This window comes from Barbatula barbatula (genome assembly GCF_947034865.1).
Source record: "Barbatula barbatula genome assembly, chromosome: 7".
In the NCBI taxonomy this organism is placed as follows: Eukaryota; Metazoa; Chordata; class Actinopteri; order Cypriniformes; family Nemacheilidae; genus Barbatula; species Barbatula barbatula.
In genome coordinates, this window is record NC_136770.1 from 7,595,999 (window position 1) to 7,610,359 (window position 14,361).

The 14,361-nt window shown below is 40.3% G+C and overlaps 1 protein-coding gene across 1 annotated transcript; it reads left to right on the plus strand.

Annotated features, from left to right (window-relative positions):
* The first annotated feature begins 10,977 nt into the window (after positions 1-10,977).
* Positions 10,978-14,056, plus strand: gbx2 (gastrulation brain homeobox 2). The gene is made up of 2 exons (XM_079460621.1): positions 10,978-11,927; positions 12,902-14,056. Exons 1-2 carry the CDS (start codon positions 11,423-11,425, stop codon positions 13,417-13,419), a joined length of 1,023 nt encoding a protein of 340 aa, XP_079316747.1. The 5' UTR covers positions 10,978-11,422; the 3' UTR covers positions 13,420-14,056.
* The last annotated feature ends 305 nt before the right edge of the window (positions 14,057-14,361 follow it).

Here is a 14,361-nt window from a genome sequence, read left to right on the forward strand (position 1 = left end):
TGGACTAATGGTGGTTTCACACTAGCACTTTTGGTGATTACCTGGGTTTGAATAACGTCATAGCTCGGTTCGTTTGGGTGATGTGAAGGCTGTCTTCCGAACCTGGGTGTGCACCCGCAAACTATACTACCGGAGTCGACTTAAAAAGGGAGGTCTGGGTTGCGGTTCATGTCAACTCCAGAACGCAAGTTTCAAGCGCAATCGTACCAAATCGCGGAAGTGAACCGCTATTAATGACGTATTATTTGGTAAAAATGTGTGTTTGTGTGTGTTTCACTCACTTTTCTGATGTGCCGCGCGCTCCGGCAGAGACTTGAAGACTTGGTAGTCTTATTTAATTAACACTGCATATAGGAATTTATTGTGTGTCTGATATTTGACCTGTGTTTTGAATTCCATAACCTTTTATGTTTTACTTATAGTCATTTTTTCTTGTACAGCTGCTTTGTAACAATGAAAATTGTAAAAAGCGCTATATAAATAAAGCTGACTTGACTTGACTTGACTTGTAGCCTATAGGCTGTCTCATTTCTGTTCGCCTTCAGCGTTCTTAAGAGCATTTGCAGTGCATTCTCAGACGAAAGTACCTCTATGTACTGAAGCTTTGGGAATCAAAACTAACAGTTCAAAAACAGAAATGTGACCCTGGACTACAAATGGGTACATTTTTCAAAATTTTGATATTTACATCACCTGAAAGCTGAATAGTTAAGATTTTATTGATATATGGGTTGTTAATATGGGACAATATCTGGTGGATACAAGAGTGTAAAACTCCGGAAGCAAAGGGTGCAAAAAAACTAAATATTGAGAAAATCGCCTTTGAAGTTGTTAATCCGAGGCATTGTAGCAGGCCATCCAAATAAAGTTTTTATATATTTTGGGTTGAAAATTTACAAAATATCTTTCTGGAACATGATCTTTAATTAATATCCTAATGATTTTTGGCATAAAATAAAAATCTATAATTTTGACCCACACAATGTATTTGTTCCCGTGCTACTTAAGACTGGTTTTGTGATCAAGGGTCACAAATGTGTAAAGGTGACGCAAGGAGAGTTTTCTGCTTTCTCCTGCATCATCGTTACAACCGACAGGGTAAACAGCGGCAGGCTGATGATGCAAACAACCAAGAAATATTGAGGAACACAAACCAAACATATGTCTCTGATTAGTTTTTATGCTCATGAATACGTTGGAATATGTAAAAAAAATTGGTTTATTCTTTTTTCTGTTTTGAAAACAAGAATGAATAAACAAATTATCCGAAGGTACACGGACCGATGAGGATGGCATGAACTCTTTTTACATTTTTTGTTAACTTATCCTTTAAATGAAACAAATTGTGCTGTTTCTATCAAATGTATTATTGTAGCATCATAAATTGCACGACTTTCACTCTCCATTTCCACGGATCTATGACATTAAAGTCAGACTAGCTCACTTTCTAAAATGGCATGAAAAAAGTCAAGTTAGTCATTTGTTTCCAGGTGCCACTATAGGTTTGCTGTCATGTGTATATTGTTATGAAATTGGTATGTAATGAAATGTCCAAATACTTTTGGGGGCCACAAAAAATCTCTAGAATCTTTAGATAGAAACTTAGAGGCCATTTACACAAGATCATTTTCAACTAAAAGCGGAAAACTTTTTATGCGTTAAGTCGTACTCTCTGCCAGAAGGGCTGCACTGAGACATCCCAGCCCAGAGTCTCAAGCAGCTGACCCACTTCCTTGTCAGACTCCGCTTCCCGTGGGAGCACATGCCTATTCTAAATTTCTTAATTCTCTGTAATGCCTTTCCTGCCCCTCGTCTGTGACACCATCATCGCCCTCTCTGCCTGAACCGGGTTATTCCTGATACCCTCCTCTTTCCCCTCTGTGATTTTTTAGATCGCCTTTTCTTTTTCCCACTCTACTGCTCTGATCTTCCCCTGTCCCCTCCTCCTCCTCACCGGGTTTATGGGGCATGACAAACACACTCACCTCAATGTGCTCTTTGTAGCTTGAGCTCACATCTAATTGAATTATTCAGGAGTGCGTGTGTGAGTGTCTTCTAAGAACAGCCCTTAAGCTGGGAGATATGTTAAAAGGAGTGTTCCTTTTTTACTTGATAATTTATATAAGGGAAATTTGAACATATACCTGACAAAGTGGACTTATATTTGCATGTCTAATTAGTGAAAATACAAAGACAAATTCATCCTTTGCTGCAGTTCTTTGTATTCCGTTTAATGAATTGTCTAGTTTACTGTGCATTATTCTCATAGGTCATTTCCCCCTACACGTCCCCCTTCAGGAGCGCTAATAATTCAACATTATTCAGATTGGATTAGACATATGCGTCATTTTGTCTCACTGAGACCTGAACGCAGACCTTTCTCGCCCTGTGGCCGTTGCTGTAAAATCAAGAACAGCAACTCCCTCATTTCAAGGAGCCTCTTAAGCATTGTTTTGCAATTACTATTCATTTCCCTGTCCTGTGGCTCCGGGCTTTTCTTATTCAGTCTTTTTCCTGCAGCGAACAGTGACCTCTGAGTTACTGTTTTAAGTGATGCATCTGTATGGACCAGCATCACGCATGCCTCTAAAACTTGAGAAACCATAGGTTTGGCCCGGGGGATAAAGGGTGAAACAGAGCTATTTAGACGTTGTCCCTGATTTAATGGATGTTAAAGTGAGCTTTTAAAAAGGCCACATGACAGGAGATATCTGGCGAAATGACCCCCAGGAAGAGCCTTCCTGAACTGTCATATTCAATTTATGGATGACCTGGCTATCATGGCAAAGTCAGTACCTTTCATGAAGTTCATGAAGGAAGGTGGATCTTGGAGGATTTGGTTGAGCTCACCCATTGGGCAAGGATGGAGTGCAAACCTGAAAAGTCTAGAAGCCTGGTATTGAGGAAGGTTTGCATCGAGGACCGGTTCCGCTTCAGGATGAAAGACACCATTATCCCAACGGTCCAAGAGAGACCTATAAGCATATGACATCCCCAAACGCCACAGTTCCACAATAGCGGAAACACTGCACTACTCTCTCTGCCTGCCTATACTGTAAACTCATGTTTTACATGAGATTCCTTAGAGAAAAATGTAACTTTCCCTTTTTAGTACTTTTTTACACTTCAATTATATCCAAGCAGGTGTAAAACACATTAAAATGGTAAAAATAAAAAAACACGTTAAATACCCATATCAATAAAGATATAACATTAAAAGTTATATAAAACAGACAAAGTAAAGACTAGCTCTTAAGGCAAAATATTTAAGAAACACTAGCTGCCAACTTCTATGTTGAGGTGTCAACCATGCAGATACTGTGTAGTATTAAAGTGATATTTCACCCAAATATTTAAATACTTTCATCATTTCCTCACACTCTTGTCATTTCAAACCTGTGTTACTTTCTTCCTTCCACAGAACACAAAAGAAGATATTTTGAAGAATGTTGATAACTGGCCCCCAATCAAAAGAAGTGAAATGGGGCCATGCAGTTCAGTTACCAACTTTCTTCAAAATATCTTCTTTTGTGTTCTGCATATGAAAGAAAGTGACACATGTTTGAAATGACAAGAGGGTGAGGAATTTTTTTTGGGATGAACCATCACTTCATTAATATCACAAATAACGGAATATTGTGACACCCCTACTCCAAACTGTTATTCTATTTTTCTATAGCATAAAATTCAGGAAGGGCTGAAATGCATAATGACAATGTTTTTAAGATATTTTTCAAAACAATGAGCTGTCATGGTGGTTTTAAACATTTAAACATTGTATTTTTTATTTAGTATCAATTACAATGTATATTGTACTAAGAAATGGTTTGTTTTTCTATGGCAGCACTTACCTTTTTGCTGTTCTATCAAATGTTTAGATTCCAAATCAATAATAAGCTCTTTAATGGCGGGATCTTGTGTGACAACTTACCCAATATAGTTTGTTAACAGTGGCTTCTTTATATGAACGCCTCATACAATGCTAAGAACCTCTCGGGGGGGAGGAGCCAAACCACGCTCACCTTCATTCTGGAATAATTATGGAGAACAGATAGAAAGAACAATTAGCCAGCTGGGTATTATAAAACAAAGCAATTAATGTTATGCTAATTAGCCCAACGTCATGTAATTCCCTATCATTTGCTAATCATTTGTTAATTAGTCTGACTTTTTAGTGCAGAAAATTAAGAGTGATTCATTTGTACATATTCTTGTTTTTCTCCTCTGCAGAGCAGCACAGCGGGAGTTTAATTCTGCCTTCAACCTGTTTTACATACTGTTTACATAAAGTATTTCCCACAGACAATATAAATAAGGGAAAATATCTACTGTTTAAAAAACTGTAAAACATAATTTGCCGACACTTTGACTGGCCCTTTTGGAGTCAATATATTTCTTTAATTGACAGAAATTGCTCTTGGTAGTGGACGTCACGTTTGAATGGACATTTGAGAATAAGTGGCATTTTACGCCAGCTGTAAAAAAAGAATGAAACTCTATCATGACAAAGGCCTCACTACACTTGAGATTTGAGAATCATTACTCTCACAAGGAGTTACCTGGGGAGGAGTGCAAACCTGTTACACCATTATAAGTACTTTAAAAGGTCAACTAACGTCTGTATGACAGAGCTGTTTATGCTGCTGGCGGCTTAGTCCCACAGTGAGAGTGTCAGGGAAGGCAGTGCTGTGTACACTGAGGGGCTGTTGAACCAGGTGAGTGAGCTATTAAAGGCCAGGTGTGCTTCATCTCAATTATACTTCTGCCCTGCCGCTTAATGACCAGCCAGTCTGGCCAGGTCTGCGGCTCCAGCAAGGGAATCTGGGAAATCACAGACCCCGCTGCCGCCGTTTTGGAAAGGGGAGGGGCGGCCCTCACATGACTTGTTTTACGCCCCTGAGAAACAGAAGTGCAAGTGATTATCCGCATAACTCTTTATCCATTTTCTTCTCAGCCAGGCCAGCCCAGAGATCCCACTGGGACGGTCCCACATCACTAGAGCTCTGTAGACTAAAAGCACAGGGTAGATTAGCATCATAGACACGCAAGATTTATAAGACGATTTAAAATAATGATTTATAAATTGTGCTCAGATCCGATTTCACGTGAACACACATAAAGGTGAGAATGTAAAGTTACTTTACAAAAATTCTGCAGCAGAAATTCTGCAGCTTTAAATGGACAGTTCACCCAAAAATGAAAATGCTGTCATGAACTACTCAACCTCAAGTTGTCTCAAATCATTATTCATTTCTTTGCTCTGTTAAAGAAATATGTCTGGTAAAATTTTAGCAACTGATATTTTTGGGGCACCATAAACTATCTTTCTTGTTAAGATATTTTGAAGAAAAACCAACAGTTATGGGGAACCTTTGACCATTTTTGACGACCACAGAAATGTCAGTTGCTAACATCCAAATATCTTTCTTTGTGTTCAACCAAACAAAGAAATGAACACAGGTTTGTAACTACTTGAGATTGAGTAATTCATGACCGAATTACAATTTTTGGGTGGAGTATCCCTTTAAGAATTTATGACGTATGATCACATTATACTTGTGCGTAACACATGACTTATTACATAAAATTCAATCTTGATATTTTTCAATCAACCTGCATTTTACCTCATAACATTCATGCTTTTGGTAGTTCCAGTTAAACGCACCTTTACTCTCACTATACCTCTATCCAGAAGGTCCCGGAGGTTCTGCTTCTGCAAGAGCAGGTCCCTCAAACCAAAATCATATTTTTTATTTAGTAATATGTTGTTGTTTGGAGTACAGCGCTCCCTTACTCAAGCACAGCGGTTAACCCATGTAATGTAAATGGTTGTATAAAACTGACTTGAGTGGTACACAGGGTGTCCGAATGTATTCCACCCCTGCGCTCTCTCATGATCAAGATCAGCGCACTGTAACCTTGGGGATTTGTTATTATGATCATGGAGAGATTATAGAGTAGAACCCAATCTGACACAGTGACCTTGCCAACCACAGCCATTCAGAATCCACACCCCCTTGTCATGAGGGCTACATTAGAGAAGCTCATAACATTCCCCTGTGCACACTCACACTGAAATACTTACATGTCTACACACACATTCTCATATGTTTCAAAACAAATGGTTATATAGATCGAGCTACAACATTTAGATGGTCAAGCTCCTTTGCCTAAGGAGGGGTAAGAGAGTAGATTCATCATAGATGGAAAATATCACAAAAGATTCCAAAGCCAACATTACTTAGAGGGATTGCTCAGAGACAAAGAATCTTCAATCTTAAAACAGAATCCTGTATAAACAAGTCTGCCACATGTGTGCTGGTTCTGTGTGTTTTTCAGGATTGTAGCAGTTACAGAGCAAGTTAACAAGAACTCATTAAACCGTAGAAGACCAACCAAACTGTGGTTCTCTCCTCATAATGATGTTGCACTTTACACTTTATCAAACGTCTGTCTATTCAGGGTTCACTCCACAGTTGACATGCTTTCTCTTAAACAGGTTTTGGCTATTCAGCTGCGTGGAAATGATGCAAAGGTGGATAAACCAGGTTTTTAAATAGGCTGAACTGAATTGCTAGGTGGTGTCAACAGCACCGGTTATTCAGACTATAACAAAAGACCAAAATCTTTTAAAGCCTAAATATAGCATACTTCCACATTTGTTAGTATTAGGGTTTTTGTTTAAGTGTGTATTTAGTAATGTTGCATTCACGTGTTACAGATAAACATCACGTAACGTCTAGACAAGCCAGTTAAACTAACCGAATTGTAGCATCAAAAGATGTCTGCATTAGTTGTAGCTCTCATAGTCTCGATAATTAACTGTATAATTGTTGAATAAATGTGCTTTGGTAGAGGTCCGGGGTCACATTTAAACAAAATGTAATTTAGCAAATGTTTGCAACATTGACCGTCTGGGCAGCTTATCCCGTGAATGTCTTTAATTCAGCTTGTTAAAAGCAAGAGTTTGATGTTTACTCTCACGGTGTGTTATGCTAGGTCTGTTTCTCAGTCACAGAGCGAGGGCCGCTGATGCTTTTGAAATGACTATAATCAGGGAACATCTGGATTTCCCTTTCATGGGCGTTTAGAAGCTGCCCGTGATTGACATGTCTGGTAGTTTCGCTTCAAGTTGATGGTAGGGGCAAGACAATATGAGCATATTATTTTTAATTTATGGTTTCGGGGTTCTCATTTATATTCGCAATCTAATTCCTCACACTTCTTTAAAACTTGACTCCATTCACGTGATTCAGCGTCATGTTGTTAGACAGGACTCTTGCCTGCGTGTACTGCAAACAGGCTACAGTAGTTGTAATAATGTGTAATAATTCGCCATGTGCAATAATTCAATCTATTTTCTGTCTATGATATGAGTTTCCATTGCGGAAAGACGGGCCTACACATCATGAAACGATGTTGTACTTTTGGACATGACCTGCAGGCGGCGCTGTGGGTTAACCTGTGGGTTGCTTATAACAGTAAGTTTACTTCCGTATTCCTAAAATGTGTCTGGATATTATTTAATTACAAAGACATGTTTCATGCCATAACAAACGTAGCTTACCAGACAAAAAATTGCTACAATATACTGTCTTTTTTGCACATTTTGGGGGCACGCACAACTTTTAGAAAACGAGTCAAATAGATGCTATCGGCAGCAACGGAAACCGTAAACGGAGCTTGTCTGATTCATCCTGCATAAACATGGCTGCTGTTTTGTCGTAGACTATTGGTTTCCTCAAACACTGCTGATATATGAGGTAATTTTGACAAACTGACAATATCAAAATGTTCCCTTTGAGGATCAGCTAACTTAAATTCTCTGCATCTCGAAAGAGCTCTAGCGTTCGTGGTGTGCTAATCCTGTGGTATCGTTGTGCTTGCCCCTGTTGTTCATCTGTCTCGAACATGCCCCGGGGGTGCAAAGCACTGATGCCTCACCTCATTTCCTCGCTTTAATAAAGCAAGATGAATTGGACCGTGGCGCGCACTTGTGTCGTGGTGCGCTCCCTTTATTGCGCAGCATATTAAAATGGAATGATGGCTTGACTTGTGCTTTATTGTGAGTACAGGCTACCGTTGAGCGCCGCTTCTATTTACCAAGCATAACTGGCAATGAAAATGTGCCCTTAGAAACAAATATATCAGTCTGTTAAAGCCAAACGACCTAATCGAGTGGGAGTCTGAGCAGACGTAAAGCAGCCTCTGATATAGTGTAGTCTTGACTTGCATAAGCAGTCAGCCATACAGTTCTTGCATCTGTCTGGAATATAATTTTGGTAGACCAGATTATTACATGCCAATATTACACGTCCTTGATCGTTCCGAGTGGTGGAAAATGTCAGTTTTGATGATGTCATATTTGAATAACATACAGTAACTGAACGTTTAAAATATTCAGATCACCGAGAAATATGAGCGGCGTATATTTTATTTGCAGATGCAAATGCAGAGCAGCTTTAAACTCTGTGATTATTGACTGGCATAGTGTGGATGATAGGGGCTGTCCTGTAAGGACTGCTTGACTGAGATAGATCAATCTTTGTGTTTAGCCTGGAGCCTCAGGGAAGAGTGCAACTCACCCCACCAGTCACGCATGGCCGGACCTTGAATAGGTGTGATCTCCCATCATCAGGTGGATGGTTTAAAGGTTAATCAATTGATTTTAAGTAGATCTTATAATTTGAAATCGAAGGTCAGGATTTTAATAGCCGTTTGTCTACGACCAAAACAATTTGACAGCAATTTAAAGGTATATATGAAAGCATCGGAGCCTATGCCCTTTCCTAATACGACTGGATCGTAGAGAGAAACGGCGACTTGTGTTTTCATTGGGAGAGGCGAAGTGTGCCGAATAAATTACAGTTGACATTTGGATCTTGATGAAAAGGTTGAGCCTGAGACACAGTAACTAAATAATGTTGAATGGTCAAACGCTCCAGGCAACATTTCAAAATCCATTTCCCCTGCAAAACTGCATCGAGTAGCAATAAGACGCCTTTAATTGGTTCGCCCACTGTTCTTAGATGCGGGCCATTTTCTCCGGGCTCCCGTTTGTATGCTGGGCAATTTAAAGCACGCAGTCCCGTCTCTTGTTTAACGCTTAGAACTTCTCGCAGTTGTAGTTATTGTCCTGAGCGGTAGGTCTATCAGCGTTTCTGGGCCTTTCTTAATTTAGCCCGTGGTAATGCTCCCCCTTGCTTCTACATAATGGATGATTCTGCACTCCACCATGCAGGAAAGGTTTAATTAAATTATATTCCAATCATAATCCATGTTGTTAATTAAACTGGATAATTTATAAGTACAAAAAGAGGGTATTTATTAGCTGCTCTGCGGTGCTGGTTCCATCGCAGGCACCCCCCATCCCCCATCCTTTCCTTGTACTATCGATGCCTTCACATGATTGATAATGGGACGGTGACTGCTGTACTATTTGTCTAATGGTGGTGCAATTAAATCCCCTTGTAAATGACCCATGCCTCATTTCATCCTAATCTATGGAATTTTGATTGAATTTGTCAGCGTTAATTGAAAAATACTGCTATTTAATGTCTGCATTGCAGTTGTGTATCAGCCTGCCTTTAATGAGACTGTGTCCCCGTGACCCTGGGGAGGGGGTGAGGGGATTGCCCTTGATTCGGCACGGAGGTGGAGGTGGGGGATCGGGGTCAAGGTTTTTAGGGTCCGTGCAGGGATGGTCCCCAAAGATTAGGACTAATGATTACTGTGACCAGACAAAAAACGAACACATTCGCTTTAATTATGTAAACCAAATCATGTCTACATGACCAAAGACTTCACAAACATGGAGACACATTTATTGATCAGTAAAGTAGGTCTGCTCCGCTGAATAATTCATTACTTTACCTCAGCCCAACCCCCCCTCGCCATAATAATAATAAAATGTAAAAAAAATCCAATAAATCATTGTAATTCACAGAAACGGATGTAGGATTTATTTTAAATAATAATATACAAATAAAGAAAATGTGAAAAATATGACACTTTAAAGTCTTTCAGTCTAACATTCCATAATAGTCTTGACAACATTCACAAGGGAACTTGACTATGTATTTATGCAGAGCAGATTGAATCTATGTTTATCTATGTGATGAAACAGTGGGTGTGTGGGGGGGGCTATTAAATGCACAGCGATCAGGGGTCTTACGTCGTGAGGTGTCTGAAATGTGATGACTAACTGCTACATAGGGCTCATGTCCTTATGAACTGGCCAATGTCAGGGTCAGCTAAGGAGTGCGAGATGTTTAGTTTGTCCCCAAAGGACCAGCTTTGCATTCAAGCAGATTTTTTCCGTAAAATAAAGTGCTTAAAGTGTTTATATTATGTTATGGCAAATCAGAACTTAGTGGGCTCTATTAGTTGCAGTCTACTTATTTATTCTATATAATAAACACACTGTTTATAATGCATGGCAATGGAATAATACATTTCACATTGTGTAAACATTTCTAATAGCTTTATTAAAGCCCGTAAATCTGTCATTTACATTCTGATTTGATGGCATAATTGATCATAGAGTCGTAATTTGTTTACAAATGTTTAACAATTAAATAAACAAAATAGTTAATTGGCAACTATTTTAACTTTATAGCTACGTTCTCTGTGTTAATGAGTGTGTACATATACAGAATATGACAACTGGTAGTATTAATCTCATGAACTAGAATGCAGAAAGACATTTGCGCATCCGTTAAATCCAATGGCGGATGGAGTGATAAAATATAGGCTACACTAGATCATTGCACATGATTCTTGTTTTGACTGTTCTGGAATGTAAGACGGTTAGTGACGCTCTAATCTAAGAGATGGCTGGCGCGCTTGCGGCTCTGGCGCGTTAGGACAGCTCCGCGCAAACGGATAGATTGGACCAATGGAAAGCCCAAAGACGCGGTGGGCGTGACCACGGCGCATGGTGGAGACCCTTAAACCGAAGGAGCGTAATTCAAACTCACACTGCAGAAGATGATCACAGCTGATGCTGCGAGGAGCGATTGTGACTTCTATCAGGTCGAAATGAAACGCGGTCAAGCAAACGGAGAAAGGACGTTTCAATATCTCAAGGGAGGACGATAAAGCTCATCTGAGATGCTCAACCAAAAGTTTGACCATTTACAACAAAGGATTTCCGACGCTTTATTGCTGTGCGTTTTTGCGTCAGTGCGCTTTTTCTTACAATAACGAAAACATCACGTTGGCACCGAACTGAGTCGAAACACAGATGCAACACAGATGTTTTATGCTCGGCACACAGAAATAGCCATTCACAGGAATACCAAACTCATACAGCCTGACAGCGCATGACACTGTGAAACAGTGAGCTCACCATCCGAAAGAGCAGGAGAGACAGCTGCTCCCACAGCCTTCAGGACTTCACAAACTCTACTTACAAGATCATATGAGTGCAGCTTTTAGTACGCCGTTCATGATGATGCAGCGTCCGGTGGGAAGCACCACTGCGTTCAGCATTGACTCTCTGATTGGGGGTCCACCGCAACCCAGCCCGGGACATTTCGTGTACACGGGCTATCCCATGTTTATGCCATACCGGTCCGTGGTGTTGCCTCCGCCACCCCCTCCTCCAAGCCTGCCTCAGAGCGCTCTGCCCCCGACCCATCCGCACCACCCGATCCCGGGCTTACCCAGCGGGTTCTGCTCCAGTTTGGCGCAGGGCATGGCGCTCACGTCCACTCTGATGGCAACGTTACCCGGCGGGTTCTCCACCTCGCCATCCCAACAGCACCAGGACGCGGCGAGAAAGCTCGGATCTCAGTCAATTCACGCCATGTTCGAAAAATCTCAGGATATTCGTTTGGATGGGGAGGACGGGAAGACGTTTCAAGCGAAAGATTCAACGGCCCTCTCGTCATTCCACGATTCCCACACAGTGCACACCTCCACAGGTGAGATCAGAGGAGCGACGAAGAGGTCGACCAAGCATAATATTACAGTAAAATGTAAATAATAAATCTAAGATCAGATCGTCAATTGCATGGAAGACGTTTATGCCATTACCACTGAAATTCAGCTCTCAAATTGCACGCTCAATACTGTGGAATCTTAAAATAATTGAAATAAATGATATTCAGTTCATTATTATTATACGACAGTTCAGAACATTCAGAATCTCTTGCTATCCATAAATACTTTATACTAAAATTAATGGTATTTATCATTTAAATTATTTATATCCCAGGTGTTCCGACGAGGTATAAGTTAAGACGGATACAATAAAATGTAATTATTGTTGCTCAAACATGACACTGTCACGCACGTGAATTAAAGGCCCATATCAGGTTTTCAGGAATACTGCCTGAGGCCGAGCTGCCATCAATGACTAAATTAGCTCATTTTAATTGAGGGATGGAGAGGGCCAGCGGTGTTTAAATGTCCATAAAACTGTAAGCAAAATTCAGTGTCGCCTGGATCATTTATATGTATGCAGAGTAAAATAAATGGAGTCCAACATTATTATAGTCTGCGTTTAGAAAAGGTATAACTGTTTTAAAAAACAAGCCTGCGTACAAACAGAATGTTCAGGAAATGCATAAGATAAAATCAAAAATATGTGACAAAACTCTTTAAGGTAGATTTTAGAAGTTTAAGTGAAGCACTTGTTCTCCTGAGGGATCCATCAGCATGCGTAATTGCGCGTAAAAGTGATAAACAGATGACGTTTTCCCAAACAGACTGTATTAAATCCAGCAAAAACTCTCCGTTTCAGAGAATCAGAGATTTTAGATCAAATTATTTCTAGAAAATTAAATCTCAGAATACACACTTTTTCTATATGGAGTTTGAATTGATGTAAAACATATGCTGTTTTCTCGAAGCAATTCCCAATGTAATTCTGTTTTTTATTCTCGTCAATGCACAGTGCGAGGTCACAGCAAAGATGACGCGAAGGAGGATGAGTGTCACAGGAAGGACGAAAGCTTCTCCATGGACAGTGATTTAGATTACAGCTCTGATGATAACGCGCCCGGTAACGCCATGTGTCAAAAAGAAGACGGGGACACCAGCGGAGGACTGGACGATGGCATCCACGGTGGGAATGGGTCCGGGAACACCACGTCCACCGGGAAAAATCGGAGAAGGAGGACGGCTTTTACGAGTGAGCAGCTCTTGGAGCTGGAGAAGGAGTTTCACTGTAAGAAATATCTGTCACTTACAGAACGGTCACAGATCGCCCATGCCTTAAAGCTCAGCGAGGTGCAGGTCAAGATCTGGTTTCAGAACCGGAGGGCCAAGTGGAAGCGGGTCAAAGCGGGCAACGTGAACTCCAAAACCGGAGAGCCCTCCAGAAACCCTAAAATTGTGGTGCCCATCCCGGTGCATGTTAGTCGGTTTGCGATACGCAGCCAACACCAACAGTTAGAACAGGCCAGACCATAATACACTGGGTTCGGTGGGGACCAAGAAAAACCACAGAGGGTACACAAATCAACAAGTAGTAAATATGCTGGCGTTTCTGAGGAACCCAGGACAATCTATAAAACTGACTGCATTGCAATGCTGAGCTGTTCAAACTGGGATCAAGAAGCTACAAACTCGGCTCAAACGAAAGGCTCATGCGGGGAGAAACTGCAGTTTTATTTCCGACTGTTTGGACCAAATATGAACACATTTAGATCATCCCAATGTGTAATTAAAAGAAAAAGATCAGGGGGAGTGAATCAAGTCAAGCTTTTTGTTAGTTTCGTGACTGTCTAGTTCATGTGTTTTTGGCAGAGATAAATATTATCCTAAAAGGAGCACTTCTGGTCTCTGCTCAAGCACACAAATTAATTCAGTTCATACTAAAATTAACACAATTTATAAAACCACCTGTTAAATCTGTTCTCTTTTGTTTGAAGACAAGTATGATGATTTTTTTATTCTTTCTTTATTTACAGTTTTTTTCTGTAACATTTTAAGACGTCACGGGCGCGCTGCTAATTTATTTAATATTGTGATAAAATCTTGCTAACATTTTTTGATTTTACTGACTTCAGAATATTGTGTGGATTAAAGCTGGACCATAAACAATTGTAAATAAATGTGTCCTTTCTTTAGATACCTTGAGCGGCCTGGAAGGTCGCTTTATACCCCATCCGCGTAAATTAATAGATGACGATGAATATTATTATGAATAATAACAATGTAACTTTAGGTCTGTTTTACCAGCGTATCGAATTTCACTACTCAGTTTCTGTCCTTAAGTACAATGAATGTGACGCTTGACAGGTTTGAATCTGGTAACAGAGGGGTGTCGTAAGTTTCAGGGTCAGGTTAAGAGACACATAGAAGCCCACAGACTGTCCCGTGTATAACAATCCTATACTTTGACCTTATCTG

What these genes read in the sequence shown, in the direction of transcription:
- gbx2 (XM_079460621.1), top strand. Translation starts at nt 11,423, where the DNA reads ATGAGTGCAGCTTTTAGTACGCCGTTCATGATGATGCAGCGTCCGGTG. An exon ending in CACAGTGCACACCTCCACAG is followed by an intron (nt 11,928 to 12,901) that starts GTGAGATCAGAG and finishes GTCAATGCACAG; the next exon opens with TGCGAGGTCACAGCAAAGAT.